This window comes from Schistocerca cancellata, chromosome 12 (assembly GCF_023864275.1).
Source record: "Schistocerca cancellata isolate TAMUIC-IGC-003103 chromosome 12, iqSchCanc2.1, whole genome shotgun sequence".
Classification (NCBI taxonomy): domain Eukaryota; kingdom Metazoa; phylum Arthropoda; class Insecta; order Orthoptera; family Acrididae; genus Schistocerca; species Schistocerca cancellata.
The window spans coordinates 31639041-31666990 of NC_064637.1; the positions used below are offsets into that span (position 1 = coordinate 31639041).

A 27950-nucleotide genomic window follows, 5' to 3' on the forward strand; every position below is an offset into this window, starting at 1 on the left:
ATTGTTAAGGTGGTTCGATGAACGCTCTGCCGGGCACTTAAATGTGATTTGCAGAGTATCGATGTAGGAGTAGGTTCTGTCTGCATGTGAGTGGGGGCTGTACACATTTAGGGTGTAGACCTGGGGAGTGGTGTATTCCAGAGCATATTTACCCGTGACATACAGGCCCCATTCCGGGCTTCATATTGTGGGGTGCCATCAATTACAAATCACAGCCACATTTGATTTTTCTGTACGATAAAGTAACTAGTGCCCACTACATTGCACGCACTGTTATTCCCATGCTACTTCCATTTCTTCAACAATGCATCCACACACAACTGCTGCAATGCAAAGTGCCCTTTGTGGTGTGCAAAAAGTGCCCTGGCCAGCAAGATCACCAGTTCTCCAGTCAACTGAACTTGTATGGGACATGCTGAAGTGGGAACTTATGCATTCTCTGGGCCCTGCAAGAACCATTGCCAAATTACAATGAAAGTTGCAAGATGCTTGGGACAATCTATATCACAGGATACTATTTGACACCTTTATCAGCACCAGCATTGTTGGTAGAGGAGCTACAATGTGTATTGATGTGACTGTCTGGGCATTCTTTATTGTGGCATGTATTTCATAAGGCCTGAATTTGTTTACCTTATACACCTACAGTGATGAACTACCTTTCACATCACTTGTCAGTTAAATGTTTTTGTTCTTTAGAGTGTTGCATTCTTTTCTGGCATTGAAATTTATAACATGGATATTTGTACAGACATTTCATTCCTATAATCAGTAACATGATTAACCAGGCCACTTTTACATTTCAGCATTGTAGATGTGGGAGGACAGAGAACGGAACGACCCAAATGGCTTCACTGTTTTGAAAACTGTGTCGCATTTATATTTATATCGGCAATAAGTGAATACAACCAACTGGATGAACGTGGACAGGTGAGTAAGGGAGGAGGATATCTGTATTATTAATCATATCAGGAACATTACATATGAGTTTTATAATCGTATCAACTGAAAACTAATAACTGACCACAATTTCAAGCATTGTACAGTTTTATCTGCTCCACTTGGCTGCAATGTGCAGTGTTTCTTTTTCTCTGTATATTATCATGGGTGTCGGCTCACTTGAAATGTTATTTCCCACAAAGATTCTTTCTTTAATTTGTAATTTTATTGGTCTTTTGCTGGAATTGTTACAGCCATTATAACTGCTTATTTAGGTTAAGTATGAAACTACATATTTTTTAAAAAATCACTTATTACAATTTCAGAAAACATTAATACATTACTCAAGAGAAAGAACCTCACAAATTGAGGAAATCAGTAATGTGTTGGTTGATCTCTGGCCCTTATGCAAACAGTTATTCGGCTTGGCGTTGATTGACTGAAAGAGTTGTTAGATGTCCTCCTGAGGGATAGTGTGCCAAATAATGTCCAATTGGCACATTAGATTTTCAAAATCCTGAGATGATTGAAGGTCCCTGCCTATAATGCTCCAAATGTTTTCAATTCAGGAGAGATCCAGTGACTTTGCTGATCGAGGTAGGGTTTGGCAAGCAGGAAGTCGAGCAGTAGAAACTGTCCAGGATGGCTTGCCAAGAAGTGCAACAAAATGGAATGTAGAATATCATTGCCGCACTGCTGTGCTGTAAGGGGGCCATAGATGACAACCGAAAGTGTCCTGCTATGAAAATAAGTGACACCCCAGACCATCCCTCATGTTTGTAGAGGCTAAATGGCAGGAGACAATCAGGTTGGTATCCCACCACTATCCAGGGCATACCCAGACATGTCTTTGCCTTGAGATCTCATTGTCTTCAGGGATGAGTCCAGTTTAAAACTGAGTCCTGATGACCAATAAGGATGTGCCCTGATCTTCTCCAGACACTGATGGGATACCAACCTGACTGTCTCACCTGTCATAAGGCCCGATAACCAGGAGGGATGGTCTGGGCTGCCATTTCTTTTCATAGCAGGACTTTTTTGATTGTCATCCATGACTCCCTTACTGCACAGCAGTATGTCGACAATATTCCCCGTGTCATTTTGTTGCCCTTCGTGGCATGCCACTTTGAGCTTTCATTGAGGAAGACAATACCCGCCCACATGTGGTGAAAGTTTCAACTGCTTGTTGGATCTCACCCCAATTGAGAATGTTTGGAGCATTCTGGGCAGGACACTCAAAGAACTTGGAGCATTGTAGGCAGGACACTCAAAGAGCTTGGGATTTTGATGATGTAAGCCACCAGCCGGACTTCATTCCAAGCTGAATAACTGCTTGCATAAGGGCTAGAGATTGAGCAACATGTTATTGACTTGCTCATTTCCTGGAGTTCTTTCTCTTGAGTAAATCATTCAGTTTTTATGAAACTGTAACCATTTGTTTGTCTGCATGTGCACATCAAACCTACTGATTTCTGTCACATTTGAAAAATTTCTTTTTGATGCAATGTTTTCTTTTTTCCCCCTTAAAGTGTGTTTTATTCATATATAACTTTAAAATTTCACTATTCGATGCATCAGAAACTATATCTACATCTTGCAGGTAATATGTTATTAAACTGTTAATTATGAGATTAGTTTGACTGGTTAGTGTTTCACCATTTGTTGGCAATAGATTACATATTTATTCAAGGTTTTATCATGGTTTATTTTAATCTGGATCATATTTAGGGCATCCTTATTAGATGTGACTGAGATCTGCATCAACTTCTGGAGCACTAGATGTGGGAGAGCCTGTCACTTCAGCCCTATAAACCAATCTCCTTTGATTACTTTATATCACATGCCTCCTTGGAAGAGTCTTCTAGCTGTACCACTATTTTGTTAGAATATTGAAGCAAAACTAAACTCCTTTCCATGCTGTATCACTTGCCACTGTTATTTCCATTTTGGTTAGCCTCTTTTCTTAAAACACGAAGAAAGTCAGAAATGATTTATGTAGACCACAGCCTCAGGCATCATTTCCTGCAATGCTCTGATACATCAAACACCTAAATGTGGCCTGCATTTATATTGCATCTTCATTTAAAACGAAACACCTTTTTGGCAATGAATATTTAAATTACACAAGAACCAAGTCATTCCTCTCAGTACCAAGGTTGTTTCTGAAAGAACTGTAAATATTTATAGTATAGACCAATCCAGATAAAACATTCCATATAACATGTGTCCAGTTTCTATTGTTATGAAAGATACAGCTGTTAGATTGGAACCGAAACTAACACAAAAAGGTGTTAAGCAAAGGTGAATGGTTAAGTTTAAAGTTGGGTTTAACAAATTTCATCTCTGACTTCAAGTCACTTTTAAATTCTCTTAACAACATCGCATATTATTCTTCTGAGATCAACTCGGTATACTTTTATACGGGCAGCACATAGTCCTGTCAATTTTTCTCTCATGTTACTTTCTCTGTGTGGACTTTCCCTTTTGATCATCCCCAAAGGCAAAAATTCAAAGGGGAAGGATCTAGGGACTTCAATTGGCAAGAAATGTGACTATTTCTGCAGATTCATCTTCCAGAGAATGCTATATTTAGATGATGTGTCATCTGATCACTAGAACGTTCAGTGGATACATCGTGCTGGAAGAACATACCCATGCTTGTAGTAAAAGGAACCTCTTTGAATAATGCTGAAAGATTGTTTTCAAGAAAGTCTAGATAATTTGGCCTGTAAGATGATGTGGCAACACAATAAACACAATCAACTGATTACCTATTATATCATAATACACATTTACAGAGCAATGCTTTGTTTCCACTGTAGGCAGGTGGATCAGTATGGCAAATGTAACTATGAGGGGTGTTCAATAAGTGACACAGTACTTTTTTTCTGAAAACATGTTTTTTTAAGGATTCCAGTACAGCATATTCTCCCCCACTCCAATGACTACACAATCTTATTTTTCAACATAATCTCCATTCAATGCAGTTGTCTTACACCACCTGACTGGAAGTGTGTGCACGCCCCTGTGGTACCACTCTACTGGTCGACATCAGAGCCGACATAGCGCTGCATCAGTAATCTACCCATCATCTGTGTACTGCTTCCCACAGAGTGCATCATTCATTGGGCCAGGGAGATGGGAATCAGAAGGTGTGGGTTCCAGGCCATACAGGTCGATGAGGACGAATGAAGTTGTGTGAGCTACTCTCAGGTGCACAGACACATGTCACGCCTTATGCTGTCGTGGAGGAGGAGGAGTTTATTTACATTTTTGGGTGAAAGTCATTTCTTAGAGTTTCTGAGGGTAGCACAATACACTTTGGAGTTGATTGTTACACTATATGGGAGAACGTGAAACAGAATAACACCTTCAGAGTCCCAGAAGACCATCGCCTTGACTTTACTGGCTGTGGGTACGGCTTTGAACTTTTAGTTTGGAGGAAAGGTGGTAAAGTGCCTCTCCACGGATCGCCATTTCATTTACGGTTCAAAATGATGAACCCACATTTTTTCGGCAAAATATTGGCACACTCGACCCCATAATAAACAAGAAATTCTGCACAGATGGTCCTCCATTGCTCTTTATGATGTTCTGTTAGGTGGTAAGGAACCCAGCAGGAACACACACTTGAGTGTGTCAGCACTACCAACAGAGACATCTGGCTGAGGAGTGAGGTGTTTGAGTGAGCTGTCAGTCACCCCAAATGAGAATGCCCGTGTGTTTCAACATTGCAGGACTCACAGCTGTACGCGGCTGGATGGCGCACGAGATCTCAGACACTTTTGTGCGACCTCATTGTGATGTTGACAGATGCTTCCCCAGTAACTTGTCACACTCAGTTCTCTACCTGGTCTCTGTAGACATTCTGCAAGTGTCTACGAATATCTGTGATGATTTGGTTTTCTGCCAAATGACACTCAATGACAGCTCTCTGCAGGTGAGATTGAAAATATGCGCTTCACTTGTGATTTTGTTTTATTACAAACACAACAGATTTCAGGAAAATTACTGGGTGATCAAAAAGTCAGTATAAATTTGAAAACTGAATAAATCACAGAATAACGTAGATAGAGAGGTACAAATTGACACACGTGCTTGGGATGACATGGGGTTTTATTAGAACCAAAAGAATACAAATGTTCAAAAAATGTCCGACGGATGGCGCTTCATCTGATCAGAATAGCAATAATTAGCATAACAAAGTAAGACACAGCAAAGATGATGTTCTTTACAGGAAATGCTCAATATGTCCACCATCATTCCTCAACAATAGCTGTAGTCGAGGAATAATGTTGTGTACAGCACTGTAGAGCATGTCCGGATTTATGGTGAGTCATTGGCGTCGGATATCGTCTTTCAGCATCCCTAGAGATGTCGGTCGATCACGATACACTTGCGACTTCAGGTAACCCCAAAGCCAATAATCGCACCGACTGAGGTCTGCGGACCTGGGAGGCCAAGCATGACGAAAATGGTGGCTGAGCACACGATCATCACCAGATGACGCACGCAAGAGATCTTTCAGGCAGCTACCAATATGGGTTGTTTTCTTTGGTTCTAATAAAACCCCATGTCATTCCAAGCATGTGTGTCAATTTTTACCTCTCTATCTACATTATTCTGTGGTTTATTAAGTTTTCAAATTTATACTGACTTTTTGATCACCCGGTATATTCCCATTTTCAGGTTTACAAATCTAGTAGTCAGCTGCGATGTAGTCACAACCTGTGGACACCAGGCTGCACTGTTCCATAGTGTGTACTAGTAAGTTTGTACATCTGAAGCTGTGAATATAATATTTTTGAAACCAGTCAAGTTTGTAATAAAACAAAGTCACAAGTGAAGTGGATATTTTCCATCTCACCATGCAACTGAGTTGTGGATGTTTTTTAAACAAAGTCCTGCTTGGAACACACCTCTGTTACAGACACTGTTTTGAAGGCTACGCACAATGCCATCAAGTATCAGAATGTCGTGCAACTATAGAGGCTGAAGCAGGAATATTCCACGATGTCCCACAACAGATTCTGCAATTTTGCAACCAAAATTGACCAAGGGAAAAAGTGTGTTGTATTACTACAGTTGTATGGGCATGGGGAGTTGATTAGCAAGGCAGTGGGTTCAGGGAGTAGGGTGGATGTCTGCTAATAAATCATTTAACTGATTTACAGTATATGCATAAAATACAGCCAGCAGTGTAAATATCAGGACTGGAGTACGGTGAGGGTGCTGACCTTAGAATGTGGCCTCCAAAGACACAGCCAACTCCCTCAGTGTCAGCTTGCCGAGCAGACGGTAGCAGAATGGAGTCACACTGTCAGCAGTCTGGCGGGTGAACAAGCACAGCGTCTGGCGCTGGGTGGGGGGCACACTCGGCTACGGTTGTCTCCGCAGAATTCTGTCACGGTGGCCGGTACAGATGCCGAGCTCAGTGCAGCAGCATCTGATTACACAGAGATGAAGTGTGGATATGTGAGCAATTGGCATAAAAACATACAAATCAGTTAAAGAAAACCAGAAAATCTGTTCAGATAATAAAATCTACACGAGCGAACTGTTCTGAGTGGTCTACCCATTCGTTATTGCCCAGCCCAAACTGCTAGGGATAGAAATTTGAAATCTGGAGAGGGTATTAACTGTATACTGTAGGCATCATTTAAGAAGGGATTGTCCAAAATTCTACTTCTAAGGGGGTAAATAAGGAATGAAAGGCTTTTTCGAGAATATGTTGCTGTGAAGGCAATTTTGGAGCCAGAACTACAAAGACTGGTATTTGGTTTCTCTGACAGAAATAAAAAAAAATTCATAATTCAGCATTTTTGGAAATTCAACCCCTAAGTGGGTGAAACAGTGAAGGAGGCAAGTTGAGGGCCTGCAACCAACCTGACTGCATGTTTGAAACACTGTTAAGGAAATGATTATTAAATAACTACTAAAACATTTTTAAAGCTATGTGTATGAAATCTGGTAATTGAGGGTCGTTTGGGGAAGGAGACCAGACTGCGAGGTCATCAGTCTTATCGGATTAGGGAAGGATGGGGAAGGAAGTCGGCCGTGCCCTTCGAAAGGAACCGTCCCGGCATTTGCCTGGAGCAATTTAGGGAAATCACGGAAAACCTAAAGCAGGGTGGCCGGACCCGGGATTGAACCGTCGTCCTCCCGAAGGCGAGTCCAGTGTCTAACCACTGCGCCACCCCGCTCGGTAATCTGGTAATTGACTTTTCATTAGAAATAAAGAAACAAGTGACGGGGAATGTAAGTTTTCTTATAGACATATCACCACAAGAAGGCAGGATTAACATAAACCTCCAACTGCAGCTACAAAATCACCAGAAGGTTTAGAAGGTGTTGCAATTTGTGAACTAAATAAAATACAGCTATTTAACAGTCACCATGACAAATTAACTTTGTTAGAATTGCATGGAAAGAGGAACAGCTCTTTAATACATTATTTTTTCAGTAGGCCTAATATCCACTGATGGAAAAAAAATGTAACACCAAGAAGGAGTTGTGTGAAATAAACAAAAGTTGGCTGGCATATTACTACATCTGAAAGATGACACCTATTTAAATTTCACACCAGCCGCATAAGAGCGGCACTAGTGGTAGGATATAGATCAGGTGTGCTTTAAATACGTGCTGTAATGGTCATGAGCATTAGTTACCTCTGAGATTGGATGTGATGAATTGATGTTAGTCAAGAATGCCTTTAAGGCAACCAAGATGCCATTGTCAACATCTCACTGAGATTGTACAAGGTCAAGCAATAGAGCTACAAGAAGTGGATGTTCCTTCTGCGATATTGTAGAAAGCCTCGGCAGGAATGTAGTCAGCGTACATGATCGGTGCCATTGGTGGTCACGGGAATCAACGGTTGCAAGAACACCGGGTTCCAGATGGCCAAGCGGCACTGATGAGAGGGAAGACAATTGTGTTCGGCACACGGCTCTGGTGCATCGTACTGAATCTGCAGTGGCAATTTGAGCAGCAGCTGGCTTCACAGTGACACAATGAACTGTAACAGATCAGTTACTTTGCGGACAGCTCCGAGCAGACACCCGGTAGCAAGTATTCCACTGACCCCAAACCACTACCGTTTGTGACTTCAGTGGTGTCAAGCAAGAGCTGATTGGAGGGCAGGTTGCAAGCCTGTTAAAAAGCTGATTCTGCCTCGATGCCAGTGATGGCTGTATGTTGGTTAGAAGAAGGCCAGTTGGGGGTCTGCAACCAGCCTGACTGCATGCTAAACACACTGGATCTACACCTAGAGTTATGCTCTGCAGCATAATTTTGTATGACAACAAGAGTACTCTCACGATTATCCGATGCACCCTGAGTGCAAATCTGTACGTCAGTTTGGCAATTCGACCTGGTGTGCTGCCATTCGTCGACAACAGTCCAGGGGGTATTTTCCAACAGGATGACTCTTGCCCGTATACTGCTGCCAAAACCCAATATGCTATACAGAGTGTCAACATATTGCCTTGGCCTGGTCGATCACCAGACATGTCTCCAGTCGAGCACATACAGTAAATCATCGGACGACAACTTTAGCATCGTCCACAATCGGCATTAACTATCCCTGTATTTACTGACAAAATGCAACAGGCATGGGACTCCACCTCAGAAACTGACAACTAGCACCTGCAAAACACATGTTTCCATATTTCCATGCTTGTATTCAACATTTTGCCAGTTACACCAGTTTTTAAGTATTAGCATTTCATGGCTTATCTCACACTTATGTTAACCTGTGATCTTGTGATGTTAATTGCTTAAATATATCTAAAAACAAAGATGATGTGACTTACCAAACGAAAGTGCTGGCAGGTCGATAGACACACAAACACAAACATACACACAAAATTCGAGCTTTCGCAGCCAACGGTTGCTTTGTCAGGAAAGAGGGAAGGAGAGGGAAAGACGAAAGGATGTGGGTTTTAAGGGAGAGGGTAAGGAGTCATTCCAATCCTGGGAGCGGAAAGACTTACCTTAGGGGGAAAAAAGGACAGGTATACACTCGCACACACACACATATCCATCCGCACATACACAGACACAAGCAGACATTTGTAAAGGCAAAAAGTTTGGGCAGAGATGGAATGACTCCTTACCCTCTCCCTTAAAACCGACATCCTTTCGTCTTTCCCTCTCCTTCCCTCTTTCCTGATGAAGCAACCATTTGTTGTGAAAGCTTGAATTTTGTGTGTATGTTTGTGTTTGTTTGTGTGTCTATCAACCTGCCAGCACTTTCGTTTGGTAAGTCACATCATCTTTGTTTTTAGATATATTTTTCCCATGTGGAATGTTTCCTTCTATTATATTTGTTGTGTCTAGACAAGACAGTCTAGACACAAGGCAAGGAAGCCGAAAGGGCATGCGTCAACTCACGCCGGCTTGTGTTAAGTCTGAAACAGGATACGTAATGAATGCTATAAAGAAAAGTACGTAGCTGCTGGAATACTTAACTTTAATCCATCATTTGTATACAGCATTCTTGAAGATACAAGTGAGACTCTCTCTAGACATGGTTAATGGCGCCTTGCTAGGTCGTAGCCATGGACTTAGCTGAAGGCTATTCTAACTGTCTCTCGGCAAATGAGAGAAAGGCTTTGTCAGTGTAGTCGCTAGCAAAGTCATTGTACAACTGGGGCGAGTCCTTGTACGTCTCTCTAGACCTGCCGTGTGGTGGCGCTGGGTCTGCAATTACCGACAGTGGCGACATGCGGGTCCGACATGTACTAATGGACCGCGGCCTATTTAAAGCTACCACCTAGCAAGTGTGGTGTCTGGCGGTGACACCACAATATTCATATCATTAATTGCTTAAATATGTTGCCTAAACAAATGCATACCTGAAATTTCATTACACCACACTAATTATTCTTTGGTGCTGTAGTTTTTTTTCCATCAGTGTATAAAAGGAACTGTCCTGATCGATCTGCAGACATATTATGGGCCTGCCGAAACTGCTAAGGATAGGAACTTGAAATTTGGTGTTGATCTTATACTGTAGCCTATTTTAAGAAAGGATTTTTTGAAATACCACCACTAATAAATAGGGGATGAAAGGTTTTTTGAAAATATGTCACTAATAAGGCAATTTTGAAACTAGATCTACAAAGATTGGTATTTGTTTCTCAGCCAAAAACAAAAACCACATGTTGCAGCATTTCTGGAAATTTGGCTCCGAAGTGGATAAAACAGTGGGTGAAAGTGCTTTTTTGTTTCCTTTTTTTAAGTACATGATTATGAAAGATCTACTAAAGTATTTTTAAAGCTACAGCTATGAAAATTGATATTTGACTTCTTGGTTGGAAATAAAGAAATATGTATTATGGGATGAAAGTTTCAATGGAAATATAAATAGGTGAATGCAAAAGGCGGGATTAACAAGATTTAAAAAAATCTCAGACTGCAGCTATCAGAATCACTTTTTGGTGAGAAATACATTTGGAAAAGACAATGCTTCCATGGCCTTAATTAGCATGAAAGGTTTGGAAGGTGTTATAATTTGTGAACTAAACCAAAGAAAGCTATTTATCAGTCACCATGATCAACTGCCTTTGTCAGAATTTCATAGAAAAAGAATTAGCTTTTTAATATATTAATTTTCCTGTAGGACTAATATATGTATATAAAATTATTTTTGTTGCAATTACTATGCAAATGCCAGTGAAGCAGCAGTTGTTAAGGTAGTGTATATACATAAAGTAATGTAGAAATAATTCTCATTATTGCCAATGTAGGTAGATGAGCACTAGTCATAATTTGTTGTTAATAAACTTTACTGAAGAATGCTTCTGTGGCTGCTTCTGTCTATTAATGTATAACTTGTTTCATTGATCCTCATCCCTGAAGACCCTCTTTAATTATTGCATGTACAGAACACAGTGTCAGTGAACAAGGGTATTAATAGACTGTGTTGTGTATGAAAAAAATTTCATGTGTAATTAACTGGAAGTGACAACATCAGTGGTTGGTCACTTTCTTCATTACTACTTTCAAGAAATGAACTTGATTACAGCTTTTTCAAGTTATTGCTCCGTTAAAATATTACAGTGTGTGTCTTTTCAGTATCTTTAACATGTGCACTCTCTTTTGCACATCCTTAGCAGTTGCTTCTTTTATTTTGCTTTGTGTAACTCTCTTCAAGATTTTAATGTGAGTTTGTTGACTTTTTTTGCTTGCCCTTTTTTGTTTAATTACAATCCTTAGCAGTTAAACTGAATTTAGTTCTCAGTGGTGGGGTGGTAAGGTACAACAGAAAATCCCTTTCCTTTTAAAATCCTTTCCATTGTGTAAACAAGCCTACATTTGTTTGCCATGACAACTTCTAGGAGTTCTCACTTGGTTGTGAGTTCTGTGATTGAGATACTGCTACTCTCATCTACGTTTACATCTGCAGTTACTGGCTACTCTGCAAATCACACTTAAGTCCCTAGCAAAGGATTCATCAAACCATATTCACACTAATTCTCTATTCTCAACTACAATAGCAAATTTTCTTTGCTGGAAATAAGGGTAGGAGCTTTATTTCCTTGAACTGCGTAATATGGAGCATCATCCAGTACACCGTTGCATTTATGTAGAACATCTGCAATAAATCTTAATTGCAATTACTTAATGTAATTGATGTGTCGACAGAAGCGCCGACACAGTGTTATTTTGAGGGGGCCGATATGCACGCTATAAGCTCACCCAGAATATCGTCAAGTCTGAAACAGGACGCTCAATGAATGCTAATAAGAAAAGAACGTTGCTTTGGGATTACTTAACTTTAATCCATCCTTTTGGTATACATCGTTCTTGTTGAGACATGCTTTAGACGATAATTATCAATTGCTATGTAAGGCTAATGGCGCCTTGCTAGGTCGTAGCCATGGACTTAGCTGAAGGCTATTCTAACTATCTCTCGGCAAATGAGAGAAAGGCTTCGTCAGTATAGTTGCTAGCAAAGTCGTCGTACAACTGGGGCGAGTGCTAGTCCGCCTTTCTAGACCTGCCATGTGGTGGCGCTAGGTCTGCAAGTACTGACAGTGCCGACACGCGGGTCCGACATGTACTAATGGACCGCGGCCGATTTAAAGCTACCACCTAGCAAGTCCCCCCATGAACCATGGACCTTGCCGTTGGTGGGGAGGCTTGCGTGCCTCAGCGATACAGATAGCCGTACCGTAGGTACAACCACAACGGAGGGGTATCTGTTGAGAGGCCAGACAAACGTGTGGTTCCTGAAGAGGGGCAGCAGCCTTTTCAGTAGTTGCAAGGGCAACAGTCTGGATGATTGACTGATCTGGCCTTGTAACAATAACCAAAACGGCCTTGCTGTGCTGGTACTGCGAACGGCTGAAAGCAAGGGGAAACTACGGCCGTAATTTTTCCCGAGGGCATGCAGCTTTACTGTATGATTAAATGATGATGGCGTCCTCTTGGGTAAAATATTCTGGAGGTAAAATAGTCCCCCATTCGGATCTCCGGGCGGGGACTACTCAAGAGGATGTCGTTATCAGGAGAAAGAAAACTGGCGTTCTACGGATCGGAGCGTGGAATGTCAGATCCCTTAATCGGGCAGGTAGGTTAGAAAATTTAAAAAGGGAAATGGATAGGTTAAAGTTAGATATAGTGGGAATTAGTGAAGTTCGGTGGCAGGAGGAACAAGACTTCTGGTCAGGTGACTACAGGGTTATAAACACAAAGTCAAATAGGGGTAATGCAGGAGTAGATTTAATAATGAATAGGAAAATAGGAGTGCGGGTAAGCTACTACAAACAGCATAGTGAACGCATTATTGTGGCCAAGATAGATACGAAGCCCACACCTACTACAGTAGTACAAGTTTATATGCCAACTAGCTCTGCAGATAACGAAGAAATTGAAGAAATGTATGATGAAATAAAAGAAATTATTCAGATAGTGAAGGGAGACGAAAATTTAATAGTCATGGGTGACTGGAATTCGAGTGTAGGAAAAGGGAGAGAAGGAAACATAGTAGGTGAATATGGATTGGGGCTAAGAAATGAAAGAGGGAGCCGCCTGGTAGAATTTTGCACAGAGCACAACTTAATCATAGCTAACACTTGGTTTAAGAATCATGATAGAAGGTTGTATACATGGAAGAACCCTGGAGATACTAAAAGGTATCAGATAGATTATATAATGGTAAGACAGAGATTTAGGAACCAGGTTTTAAATTGTAAGACATTTCCAGGGGCAGATGTGGACTCTGACCATAATCTACTGGTTATGACCTGTAGATTAAAACTGAAGAAACTGCAAAAAGGTGGGAATTTAAGGAGATGGGACCTGGATAAACTGAAAGAACCAGAGGTTGTACAGAGTTTCAGGGAGAGCATAAGGGAACAATTGACAGCAATGGGGGAAAGAAATACAGTAGAAGAAGAATGGGTAGCTTTGAGGGATGAAGTAGTGAAGGCAGCAGAGGATCAAGTAGGTAAAAAGACGAGGGCTAGTAGAAATCCTTGGGTAACAGAAGAAATATTGAATTTAATTGATGAAAGGAGAAAATATAAAAATGCAGTGAGTGAAGCAGGCAAAAAGGAATACAAACGTCTCAAAAATGAGATCGACAGGAAGTGCAAAATGGCTAAGCAGGGATGGCTAAAGGACAAATGTAAGGATGTAGGGGCTTATCTCACTAGGGGTAAGATAGATACTGCCTACAGGAAAATTAAAGAGACCTTTGGAGATAAGAGAACCACTTGTATGAACATCAAGAGCTCAGATGGAAACCCAATTCTAAGCAAAGAAGGGAAAGCAGAAAGGTGGAAGGAGTATATAGAGGGTCTATACAAGGGCGATGAACTTGAGGACAATATTATGGAAATGGAAGAGGATGTAGATGAAGACGAAATGGGAGATATGATACTGCGTGAAGAGTTTGACAGAGCACTGAAAGACCTGAGTCGAAACAAGGCCCCCGGAGTAGACAACATTCCATTGGAACTACTGACGGCCTTGGGAGAGCGAGTCCTGACAAAACTCTACCATCTGGTGAGCAAGATGTATGAAACAGGTGAAATACCCTCAGACTTCAAGAAGAATATAATAATTCCAATCCCAAAGAAAGCAGGTGTTGACAGATGTGAAAATTACCGAACAATCAGTTTAATAAGCCACAGCTTCAAAATACTAACACGAATTCTTTACAGACGAATGGAAAAACTGGTAGAAGCCGACCTCTGGGAAGATCAGTTTGGATTCCGTAGAAATGTTGGAACACGTGAGGCAATACTGACCTTACGACTTATCTTAGAAGAAAGATTAAGGAAAGGCAAACCTACGTTTCTAGCATTTGTAGACTTAGAGAAAGCTTTTGACAATGTTGACTGGAATACTCTCTTTCAAATTCTAAAGGTAGCAATTCTAAAGGTAGCATGGAGCGAAAGGCTGTTTACAATTTGTACAGAAACCAGATGGCAGTTATAAGAGTCGAGGGACATGAAAGGGAAGCAGTGGTTAAGAAGGGAGTAAGACAGGGTTGTATCCTCTCCCTGATGTTATTCAATCTGTATATTGAGCAAGCAGTAAAGGAAACAAAAGAAAAATTCGGAGTAGGTATTAAAATCCATGGAGAAGAAATAAAAACGTTGAGGTTCGCCGATGACATTGTAATTCTGTCAGAGACAGCAAAGGACTTGGAAGAGCAGTTGAATGGAATGGATGGTGTCTTGAAGGGAGGATATAAGATGAACATCAACAAAAGCAAAACGAGGATAATGGAATGTAGTCGAATTAAGTCGGGTGATGTTGAGGGTATTAGATTAGGAAATGAGACACTTAAAGTAGTAAAGGAGTTTTGTTATTTGGGGAGCAAAATAACTGATGATGGTCGAAGTAGAGAGGACATAAAATGTAGACTGGCAATGGCAAGGAAAGCGTTTCTGAAGAAGAGAAATTTGTTAACATCGAGTATAGATTTAAGTGTCAGGAAGTCATTTCTGAAAGTATTTGTATGGAGTGTAGCCATGTATGGAAGTGAAACATGGACGGTAAATAGTTTGGACAAGAAGAGAATAGAAGCTTTCGAAATGTGGTGCTACAGAAGAATGCTGAAGATAAGGTGGTTAGATCACATAACTAATGAGGAGGTATTGAATAGGATTGGGGAGAAGAGAAGTTTGTGGCACAACTTGACCAGAAGAAGGGATCGGTTGGTAGGACATGTTCTGAGGCATCAAGGGATCACCAATTTAGTATTGGAGGGCAGCATGGAGGGTAAAAATCGTAGGGGGAGACCAAGAGATGAATACACTAAGCAGATTCAGAAGGATGTAGGTTGCAGTAGGTACTGGGAGATGAAGAAGCTTGCACAGGATAGAGTAGCATGGAGAGCTGCATCAAACCAGTCTCTGGACTGAAGACCATAACAACAAAACAACCTAGCAAGTGTGGTGTCTGGCGGTGACACCACAGTAATTGGTTCTGTTTATCTCATCATCTTTCTTGTGAGGTGTTTCTGTTTCTCCCTGGTTCAGAAGTAAGGAACATTGTAAAGAATCTTTCTGCTGTAAGATCATGGCATTTGTGGCAATTTATTTGGAGGGGTTAGAATTCCAACTTATTTAACAACTAAGTGAGCTGGTCTCAAGCTCAGGGTCCCATTTCACAAGTGATATGGAAGAGGAAGGGAGATTAGTAACAACCTCGCAAAAGAGCCACAGATCACCTGGCCTGGGTGACAGTGTCATGTAACTACCCCTTGTCAAGGTTAGAGTGAAGTCCTCAATAACAGTGAAGATGGAGATGAATATCACTGGTATGCCCGAACTGGCAGAAGAGGCAACCCTGCTCTTAGGATTAACATAAAAGTTGGAAACTAAAATCCAGACATGTCTGTTCCTGGATCAGGTGGTGTTCGGTCAGCATCTGTAGCCCATGTTAGTGGTAGCTGGAAAAGAACACATTAAGACTACACCTACATCTTCACGATTACTCTGCAATTCACAATTACGTGTCTGGCAGAGGGTTCATCAAACCAGCTTTTACTGGAGGTAGGAGTGATCGAGGATTCTCTGCTGGAGGTTGGTGACGGAGTGGGTGAAGGAGGTAGCGAGTCAGTTGACAGAACACTTTACTGATGATCACAAACAGGCACAGTCCATCATATCTGTAACAGGCAGACTGCAGGCAATTGGAGGTGATTTGGACCCCAGAACACTGGTTTAGCCGTGCCGACACAGGCGATTCCCGAGAATGGTAACAGTGGCCTCACTACTACAGTGTGAAGGTGTAGCTGATGGCTGTCGGGTAGTGTTGTGGCAGTAGAAAATGTCCCTGGGCCCAGGTTGGACACTCGGGCAGTGGTCGCAGGTTCGCGGCCCAGTAGAGGCAGAGTTACAGATACAGCTACGACCGACACGGACTCTGCATCATCAGGCGGCCCAGCTGTCACGACTTGCTGACGGGCTGTTTCTGGCCAGTTTAAATCCCACTTCCATCTGCTGACTGCCACGGAAGCCCCCTCCCCTGTATTGAGGCTGCATCAAAATGTCTGGAGTGGGGCTGACAGTACTGTGTAGTGTAATAGGTAGGTCAGTCACTCACACAACGGGGGTCCACGTGACATCCCTCGCGCAGAAGTGCCAGTTGTGGAAGCCACGTCTTCTAATGCCAATGAGCTGGCAGCGTATTGGTTGGTAAATGGCCTGATTTTGGTTGCTGAGCTGTTGTCCTGGCTGCTGGTGTTTGAGCCACTACAGATGCCGACGCCACTTCCACAAGACACCAGCCTATAATTAATTTATAAGAGCTACGTGACCTATACATAGACTGCACAGTGACTACAATTACTGAAGTTAATAAATCAGTTGAGAAGGCTACAACAGCGTTTCTGCCAGAAAGAGCAAATAAACAGTTGTTAGGTGACTCCTGTATATAAGACGAATATCCTTAACATCAGTTTGTTGCAGAGTTCTTGAACATATTCTGAGTTCACATATAATAAATTTCCTAGAGACCAAAAAGTTTATGTCCACGAATCAGCAAAATTTTAGAAAGCATTGCTTGTGTGACACTCAGCTTGCCCTTTTCTCACATGATACGCTGTGAACTATGGATGAAGGGCAACAGGCAGTTTCCATATACCTAGATATCTGAAAAGCATTTGATATGGTGCCCCGCTGCAGATGGTTAGTGAAGATATGAGCATACAGAATAGGTCTCCAGATTTGTAAGTGGCTAGGAGACATATGAAGTAATAGGACCCAATACGTTGTTCTCAAGATATGAGCATACAGAATAGGTCTCCAGATATGTGAGTGGCTAGGAGACATATGAAGTAATAGGACCCAATATGTTCTCAATGGCACTTGCTCATCAGAGACAAGAGTATGATCAGGAGTGCCCCATGATAGGACTACTATTATTTTCTTTATACATAAATGATCTGGTGAACAGGGTGAGAAGCAATCTGCAGTTGTTTGCTGATGATACTGCGGTGTACAGGTAGATGCTGAAGATGAGTGACTGCAGGATGATGCAAGATGACTTAGACAAAATTTCTAATTCGTGTGATGAATGGCAGCTGGCTCTAAATGTTGAAAAATGTAAGTAAATCCATACTGCTCAGATCCAGTGTTAGTAGTGCTCTGATAGAACACAGTCACATAGTTTAAATATCTGGGCATTTAAGTGTTGTGATAGGGAAGGTGAATGGTTGACTTTAGTTTCTCGGGAGAATTTTAGGAAAGTGTGGTTCATCTGTAAAGGAGACCACTTAGAGGATGCTGGTGCAACATATTCGTGAGTACTGCTCAAGTGTCTGGGATCTTCACCAGGTCAGATTAAACAAAGACAATATATATTTTGCATAAGGAATACGAAGGTAAGTTACAATAAACCAGGACTCATACTGAGGCATACAGACAGTTGTTTTTCCTTTGCTCTGTCTGTGAGTGGAACTGGAAAGGAAGTGACTAGTAGTGGTACAGGGTATTGTATGCCATGCACTATTCAGCGGCTTGCAGAGTATGTACACTCATGGAAATGGAAAAAAGAACACATTGACACCGGTGTGTCAGACCCACCATACTTGCTCCGGACACTGCGAGAGGGCTGTGCAAGCAATGATCACACGCACGGCACAGCGGACACACCAGGAACCGCGGTGTTGGCCGTCGAATGGCGCTAGCTGCGCAGCATTTGTGCACCGCCGCCGTCAGTGTCAGCCAGTTTGCCGTGGCATACGGAGCTCCATCGCAGTCTTTAACACTGGTAGCATGCCGCGACAGCGTGGACGTGAACCGTATGTGCAGTTGATGGACTTTGAGCGAGGGCGTATAGTGGGCATGCGGGAGGCCGGGTGGACGTACCGCCGAATTGCTCAACACGTGGGGCGTGAGGTCTCCACAGTACATCGATGTTGTCGCCAGTGGTCGGCGGAAGGTGCACGTGCCCGTCGACCTGGGACCGGACCGCAGCGACGCACGGATGCACGCCAAGACCGTAGGATCCTACGCAGTGCCGTAGGGGACCGCACTGCCACTTCCCAGCAAATTAGGGACACTGTTGCTCCTGGGGTATCGGCGAGGACCGTTCGCAACCGTCTCCGTGAAGCTGGGCTACGGTCCCGCACACCGTTAGGCCGTCTTCCGCTCACGCCCCAACATCGTGCAGCTCGCCTCCAGTGGTGTCGCGACAGGCGTGAATGGAGGGACGAATGGAGACGTGTCGTCTTCAGCGATGAGAGTCGCTTCTGCCTTGGTGCCAATGATGGTCGTATGCGTGTTTGGCGCCGTGCAGGTGAGCGCCACAATCAGGACTGCATACGACCGAGGCACACAGGGCCAACACCCAGCTTCATGGTGTGGGGAGCGATCTCCTACACTGGCCGTACACCACTGGTGATCGTCGAGGGGACACTGAATAGTGCACGGTACATCCAAACCGTCATCGAACCCATCGTTCTACCATTCCTAGACCAGCAAGGGAACTTGCTGTTCCAACAGGACAATGCACGTCCGCATGTATCCCGTGCCACTCAACGTGCTCTAGAAGGTGTAAGTCAACTACCCTGGCCAGCAAGATCTCCGGATCTGTCCCCCATTGAGCATGTTTGGGACTGGATGAAGCGTCGTCTCACGCGGTCTGCACGTCCAGCACGAACGCTGGTCCAGCTGAGGTGCCAGGTGGAAATGGCATGGCAAGCCGTTCCACAGGACTACATCCAGCATCTCTACGATCGTCTCCATGGGAGAATAGCAGCCTGAATTGCTGCGAAAGGTGGATATACACTGTACTAGTGCCGACATTGTGCATGCTCTGTTGCCTGTGTCTATGTGCCTGTGGTTCTGTCAGTGTGATCGTGTGATGTATCTGACCCCAGGAATGTGTCAATAAAGTTTCCCCTTCCTGGGACAATGAATTCACGGCGTTCTTATTTCAATTTCCAGGAGTGTAGTTTAAATATCTGGGCATTTAAGTGTTGTGATAGGGAAGGTGAATGGTTGACTTTAGTTTCTTGGGAGAATTTTAGGAAAGTGTGGTTCATCTGTAAAGGAGACCACTTAGAGGATGCTGGTGCAACATATTCGTGAGTACTGCTCAAGTGTCTGGGATCTTCACCAGGTCAGATTAAACAAAGACAATATACATTTTGCATAAGGAATACGAAGGTAAGTTACAATAAACCAGGACTCATACTGAGGCATACAGACAGTTGTTTTTCCTTTGCTCTGTCTGTGAGTGGAACTGGAAAGGAAATGACTAGTAGAGGTACAGGGTATTGTATGCCGTGCACTATTCAGCAGCTTGCAGAGTATGTATGTATGTATGTATGTATACAATAGAGAGAAACATTCCACGTGGGAAAAATATATCTAAAAGCAAAGATGATGTAACTTACCAAACGAAAGCGTTGGCATGTTGATGGACACACAAACAAACACAAACACACACACAAAATTCAAGCTTTCGCAACCCACGGTTGCTTCATCAGGAAAGAGGGAAGGAGAGGGAAAGACGAAAGGATGTGGGTTTTAAGGGAGAGGGTAAGGATTCATTCCAATCCCGGGAGTGGAAAGACTTACCTTAGGGGGAAAAAAGGACAGGTATACACTCACGCACACACACACACATCCATCCGCACATATACAGACACAAGCAGACATTTCTGCTTGTGTCTGTGTATGTGCGGATGGATATGTGTGTAAGTTACATCAACTTTGTTTTTAGATATATGTATGTATGTAGATGTAGATGTACTACAACACTCAGGAAAACTACTGAGGATGTGTCAAATCCAGGCCACGTAGCATTGTTGGCGTATTATATTCCAAAGGTAGACCAGTGCACTAGTACGCAAGTGTTCATAATGTTTTGGCTCATCAGACAACTGTAACAGGTATTTGAGAAGCTAGCTGCTGATACTGAAAAACATACAATAATCATTTTGATCAGTCTTTCCTTCTCATCCTGTCCAGTAAGTCTCCCCTGACTTCTGGGTGACTTTTTAACCTTTTCCTAAACCCCACCAGTTCTTTTTCCGTCACCCCTCTTCCTTCCTCTTCAACCCTTCTGCTAGAAAGGGAAATCAGTGGCTTCAGAAGCTCTCGAACTGTGATACCTTTTATACGTGTGTTCTCCTGCTGGCTGTTGGGGGAGCAGATTTTTTTTAATCTACCCAATTACATCATACAATCATACTAACTGCAATGTTTCTCCAAAACAGAATCGTCTCAGTGTGAGCCTGGCGCTATTCAGTGTGCTGCTCACCTGCTCGGCATTCAGATACGCTTCTGTCATTGTCTTTCTGAACAAAATAGACGTTTTTGATGAGAAGATAATGAAATATGATCTGTGCAATTACTTCCCAGAGTACACTGGTAAGTACCTGACTAGAAGACAATGTATCACTTTTATTGTACACAGGTACGTGGATAAATAAGTTGCAAACATCCATATACCACACTTTTTTAAAAATTTCATGTCTGTAAGTTTCTGCATTCAGAAGTGGAATGATCTTCTGTGAACAAACTCATTCAAATATTTTTGATATAACTGATAAAAGGGTTCTACATCAAAAGTTTTTTCATCTGTCTTTGTTTCCCTTTTGTATGTATTAGTTTTATCACTGTGCTGTCTTGTACCATACTGCCACATCACACCCTGTTTGTCCTATTTGGTAAGAGTCTCACACATTTGAACAATACTCTATGATGGGTTGTATAAGCATTTTGTAAGCGATCTCTGGTTGCATTTCCTTAGTATTCTACCAATGAACCAAAGTCTGTGACCTCCTTTACCTACAACAGTATCTATGTAATCTTTCCATTTCAAACAATGGAAACAACAGGTAGGAATATCAACAATGTAGGAAAAGATAGATTGCTACTTACCATAAAGAAGGCACGTCAAGTTGCAGACAGGCACAATTAAAAGACACTTACATGTAGCTTTCAGCACACATATGACCACCAACTCCAGGATCGTTTATTGTACGATTATATGATAGCGGAACGAGCACTGGTAGCAGTTACTTCTGTAAAGTATCTGGGAGTATGCGTACAAAATGATTTGAAGTGTAATGATCATATAAAATTAATTGTTGGTAAGATGGGTGCCAGGTTGAGATTCATTGGGAGAGTCCTTGGAAAATGTAGTCCATCAACAAAGGAGGTGGCTTACAAAACACTTGTTCGACCTACACTCGAGTATTGCTCATCAGTGTGGGATCTGTACCAGGTCAGGTTGACAGAGGAGATAGAGAAGATCCAAAGAAGAGTGGCGCATTTCATCCCAGGGTTATTTGGTAAGCGTGATAGCATTACGGAGATGTTTAGCAAACTCGAGTGGCAGACTCTGCAAAAGAGGCGCTCTGCATCGCAGTGTAGCTGGCTGTCCAGGTTTCGAGAGGGTGCGTTTCTGGATGAGGTATCGAATATATTGCTTCCCCCTACTTATACCTCCAAAGGAGATCACGAATGTAAAATTAGAGAGATTCGAGCACGTACAGAGGCTTTCCAGCAGACGTTCTTCCCGCGAACCATTCACGACTGGAACAGGAAAGGGAGATAATGACAGTGGCACGTAAAGTGCCCTCCACTACACACCATTGGGTGGCTTGCGGAGTATATATGTAGATGTAGATATCGGACCGGAATGCAACATGACATGGGATGCAAGCAGCAATCTGGATATGGTAGGGAAGAGGAAAGGGAAGGGCATGGGGAAGGGGTAGAAGTGTACGGGTGGGGAGAGAGACGAACACTGTCTAGTGGAGTGTGCAGGGACTAGACTCCAACAGGTGCAGTGTCAGGAGGTTGTGGGGCAGGTAGGTGGGGAAAAAAGGAACAAAAAATGCGAGGAGTGGGGAAAGATGGGTGGATGCATTGACAGAGGACTGCAAATAGACTGGATGGGAGTTGAGACTGGGGAGGAGGTGATAGGACATAGGGGTGGAAACTGTTGGGTGGAGGGTGTGGGGACAGTATGTTACTCTAGGTTGAGGCCAGGATAATTATGGGAGCAGAAAGTGTGTCGCAAGGATAACTCCCACCTGCGCAATTCAGAAAAGCTGGTGGTGGAGGGAAGGATCCAGGTAGTGCCATGCGAGTGCCCGTGGCTGTTCCACAGATTTGGCACCGTCCTATTTCAACCTTTTTATGGGCCATCTAGTGGAGACTTTCCTAGTCTGGTTCAGGTTCACTGTGATATCTTCATGATCCGGACCCTGGACCAAGAAACCTTATCTTCGTTCCTTCACAACCTCATCACCTCCTCTCCTATCTACTTGATGTGGTCCTCCTCAACCCAGTGTGCTACCATCTTAGATGTTGATCTCCTCCTCTCTGACGGCTGCATCCACACCTCTGTCCACATTAAAACCACCAGTTTATTTATTTATTGTTCCGTGGGACCAAATTAAGGAAAAGTCTCCACGGTCACGGAACGAGTCAATACATGAAATTATAACACGATAGTAGAAACAGATAAAATGAAATATAAGAAACGTATTCAGGCGACAAGTCGTAAGTTTAAATAAAGAAAATCAACAATGGAACACTGGAATTTGCTTAATATTTCAGCTCTTCCAGGAGCTCCTCGACAGAGTAGAAGGAGTGAGCCATGAGGAAACTCTTCAGTTTGGACTTAAAAGAGTTTGGGCTACTGCTAAGATTTTTGAGTTCTTGTGGTAGCTTATTGAAAATGGATGCAGCAGAATACTGCACTCCTTTCTGCACAAGAGTCAAGGAAGTGCATTCCACATGCAGATTTGATTTCTGCCTAGTATTAACTGAGTGAAAGCTGCTAACTCTTGGGAATAAGCTAATATTGCTAACAACAAACGACCTTTTTGAATCAGAAGAATTACCTCGAAAAATAATACCGTACGACATAAGCGTATGAAAATATGCGAAGTAGACTACTTTTCGTGTTGAACTGTCACTTATTTCAGATACTGTTCTAATGGTAAATAAAGCAGCATTTAATTTCTGAACAAGATCCTGGACATGGGCTTTCCACAACAGCTTACTATCTATCTGAACACCTAGGAACTCAAACTGTTCTGTCTCGCTTATAATATGCCCATTCTGTCTGATCAAAATATAGGTTCTTGTCGAATTGTGAGTTAGAAACTGTAAAAACAGTATCTGCATTTTGACAGCTGTCATCCCTTTCAGACCAAAACATCCTTCCCATATAGCCTGGCTACCCAGGAACGGTGTATGTGCAGTGACAAAAACTCTGTTGCTCAGTATGCTGAGAATCTCATCAAGGCCTTCACAGACAGGCACTATCCCACAGACAGATCTCCTGTGCCTCTCCTCCCACCACTCTCAAAAACCAGCCACTAAGGAGAGTCCCCTTCATCGCCCAGTACAACCCCGGACTGGAACAACTGAACTACATCCTTCACCAGGGCTTTGATTACCTTCAGCGTGCCTGAAATGAGGGACATCCTACCCGAGATACTTCTAACCCCTCCTAAAGTCACATTCCGTCACCCATCCAACCTCGACAGTATCTTAGTCAATCCCTGTGCCACTCCCAATCCTGACCCCCTGCCACGAGGATCGTACCCCCGTGGAAGACCCGAGTAGAAAACCTGCCCAATCCACCCACCCAGCACTTTCTATTCCAGTCCTGTCACAGGTTTATCCTACCCACCTGTGAAAGCAAACATGTTATTTACCAGCTTTGCTGCAATCACTGCACAGCTTTTTATATTGGTACGACTATGAAACAGCTGTCCACCAGGATGAACGGCCACCAAACTGTGCCCGAGAGCAAAATACAGAGTCCGCCAGGAAAATGTATTCACTCTTTGTCGGGCTCTATCGAGATATCGATATTGTCATTCGATTTGAGTTGTGAGTGTATTGTAATTGGCTCAACAGATGTTAGTACTTTCATCTTGTTATTGAGAAACGAGATGGCTGGAGCACACTTGACACTGAAGAGACAAAAATGTATTGTGAAATGGGAGTTTGAAACAGAACTGCCGTCACACCTAATAATTAAATACGTCACTGACGAGTTTGAATTGCACGGAATGATTTCTGATATTCACAAAGGAAGATCAGGAAGACAGCGTACAGCTACAAGTCCAGCTTCATTGGCACTTGTGCTGGAAATGTTTGTCAATTCTCCACAGAAGTCTGCTAGGCAATGTGCATTTGAAGTGGGGGTTAGCAGTACAAGAGTACGAAGAATTCTGAAAGCTGCAATGTGGAAAGTTTACATTCCACATTTACTGCACGCTATTATGATGACAACCCTGGTCGCCAAATGCAGTTTTGCGAACGATATCAGCAAATGGTAACTGGTGACGAGCAATTTGTGTCGAAGGTAGTGTCGAGTGGCGAGGCACAATTTAAACTTAACAGAACCGTGAATCGGCATAACAGTCTGTACTGGGCTCTGGAAAATCTGCACGTTTACGTGGATAAAGCTGTCAATCTACTAGGGGTGCATATGTGATTTGGACTATCATCTAGGGGCTTAGTAGGACCCTTTTTCTTTGATGCTACTGTTACTGGATAAATGTACCTTGAAATGTTACGCACATCAATTTTGCAATGTATACGTGCACTTTATGGAACTGACGAAGAGGTCATCTACCAACTGGACGGGGCGCCACCACACTACCGCCTAGCTGTACGATCTTCCCTGGATGACAATTTTCCGGGGCGTTGGATTGGACAAAGAGGGCCCATTGAGTTCTCTCCACAGTCACCAGATCTAACACCTATGGACTTTTAACTGTGGGGAACTGTGAAGGATAATGTCTATCGATGTAAACCGTGCCTGCTGGAGGAAATTTTCCAGGAGATTACAGCAACATTTGCAGTGATCTCCGCTGTAACATTGACTGATGTAGTTGTAGCAACCGCTCATTGTTCTGTTACGTGTATAGCCGTCAACAGTGAAAATTTTGAACATTTAAGCTAACCGTGTCCTAAACTGAAGGTTGTACAACATGTGTAATCAATTATTAATTGTAAAATAAACACATAAGTAATACTTTTTGTTCCTTAAAAATGTGCATACCTTTTTCTGGCGGACTCTGTAGATCAGCCTGTGGCACAATATGCAGCTGAACGTAACACACTTGATTTCGATGACTGCTTCACTACCGGAGCCCTCTGGATCCTTCCCTCCACCACCAGCTTTTCTGAACTGCACAGATGGAAGTTGTCCTTACAACACATTCTCTGCTCCCATAATTATCCTGGCCTCAACCTACAGTAACATACTGTCTCCACACCCTCCACCCACCATTTTCCACCCCCTATGTCCTATCATCGCTTCCCCGTTGTGTATGTGTGTGTGTTTTTACTGATGGAGGCTACGGCCAAAAGCTTTTAATCAAGCCTATCTGCAACTTGATGTGTATTCATTATGGTAAGTAGCAATCTATCTTGTCCTATACTGTTAATCTTCCCATTTCATATACCCATACTCTGTTATACCCAAGCGTTTACATGAGTTGATGAATTCCAATTGTGACTCACTGATATTGTAGTCACAGGATACTACATCATTTTGTTTTATATAATGCAAAATTTCACATTTCTGAACATTTAATGCAAGTTGCCAAGCTTTTCACCACTCTGAAATATTATTGCAGTTTTCTCAGATGGTACTTCACGCAGATAACTGCATCGTCTGTAAAAAGTCCAAAGTTACTATTAATATTGTTTGCAAGGTCAACAAAAAACATGAAAATGAAAGTTATTTTCTGAATAGCCATTGCACATCAATGCTTTAAATCAGTGCCTCAAATTTATTGGAAGGTCAGGGTGTTCATATGAAGAGCAAGTGTCTCAAAATAAGGAGTGTTTAATGTCTTCTGCGCACTTCGTTAACTTCTAAGAGCAGTGTGGCACTTACATATGCTTCTATTTAGATCTAACAATGGAAACTGCAGGTTGAAATATCAACAAATCTAAGTGTCCACCAGTCTTTTTGTCATGCCTATCAGCAACTCAACATGTCAGTTTTTTGGTGAGTAGCAATCTATTTAGATATAAACTGATAAGATTACACTGTTCGAAGAAAACATTCTAGATCACATTTTTAATTTAACCTCGATAGTTTCGGCCAAACTGGGCCATATTCAGATCTAAAACTAAAATACGGGAGTAAAGTTGCTACCAATGGCATCAGCTTATTTGCATGACACACACTGTGAAGGTTCTAAACTGGTTCAAGCCTCATGTTGTGGTTCTTGGTAGTGCATTAATTCACTGCCTCCTAATTGAAAACTTTTTGGATATTCAATAATGGGCACAACACTATTGTTTTTTATTTCACTTGGTTGCACATTTACTAATTTTGAATTGACTTGTTGGATAAGGCCAGTTTCCTAAGACTTCTATTCATATATCAAGAATCCCAGGCTAGACTCCACAATCAGGAAATTTCAGTGGCAGTATTTGTCATAAACTTCATTCAACAAATGACAGTGTATACAAAATAGTAAGATGAACATGATACTCTGTGTAGGTCATGACAGACATTCATGCAAGTGTAAACGTTTACACTTGTATCAATCAAAATATTTCACTAACTTTTATTGTTAAAAGAAAAATGCCAGGAGATGGTGGACAGACTTTTATATCTCAAACTGCAAAACTTGATCTAAATAAGCACAAACTTGCATTGAAACATTAACTAAGCATTTTCCAGGATCTAACTTTACAAATTGTGGATACTGACACGGAGATATTAAAACAATGATTGTGGTGCGTGTACTCATGTCATAGTTGTTGCTCCTCTGTGAGCTTTCTTGTGCTCTTCTTGTACATAGACAGTACTTGTGAGATTGCTCCACATGGAGTGAGGATTTTTCGTTTGGAAGGGATATTTATAAAGTGGTGTGAGGGACGTTTTAGAATTTTGGAAAACACATATTGAGTTCTAAAACTGTAAGGTTGAGATCTATTATAGTAGCTGCATTATGTGTTCCAACAATGACTTGGTTCACATAATAAGTAGGTAGATTACAAAAGATTATGGAACTATTTTGTATGTCTACACTCGGAATTACCTAATTACAAGTATAGTTCGCATACCTGAAGTAATAATAAATTATGAAAATTTCTAGTTAGTGTTTAACTGGTTAATGATAGGTGTCTTTTGGTCCTCCATATAAATTAGGGCAACCAGACAATGATGGTGAACTTGGGAATTCAACAGGTGTAACAGCACAAAAGACGATTGTAATTTTGGGTGGAGTTCAATATTATCTGTTAAGTTAATTAGTTTTTGGAAATTTAAAGTATGTGCTGTTAAGTCTGGAGTAATAAGTTTCTAATAGTATGTGTCAGTATATCCACAACTACTATTCCATGGGGTAATGACAATTGAAAATATTCCTCACTTTTAATCAATATGGTTTTCACTAAAACTAAACACATTATTGTAATCAGCACACTGAAAAGTAGCATCCAAATAACACATTAGCATGAAATGTTGTCTAAAATATCTTGACAGATTTGGGTGTACACTACATATACTGATACAGATAACTAGACTTGAAA

The 27950-nt window shown here is 42.1% G+C and overlaps 1 protein-coding gene across 2 annotated transcripts in view; it reads left to right on the forward strand.

Annotated features, from left to right (window-relative positions):
• The window catches only part of LOC126109666 (guanine nucleotide-binding protein subunit alpha-11-like), a 128138-nt gene that overhangs the window by 88856 nt on the left and 11332 nt on the right, over positions 1 to 27950 (forward strand). Inside the window, exons 5-6 of one of the 2 annotated variants that reach the window (XM_049914710.1) lie at positions 807 to 930; positions 20633 to 20786. In XM_049914710.1, coding sequence (XP_049770667.1) covers positions 807 to 930; positions 20633 to 20786 — 278 coding nt within the window. The remainder of the gene's footprint in view (positions 1 to 806; positions 931 to 20632; positions 20787 to 27950) is intronic. The other variant, XM_049914711.1, reaches the window with a different exon arrangement.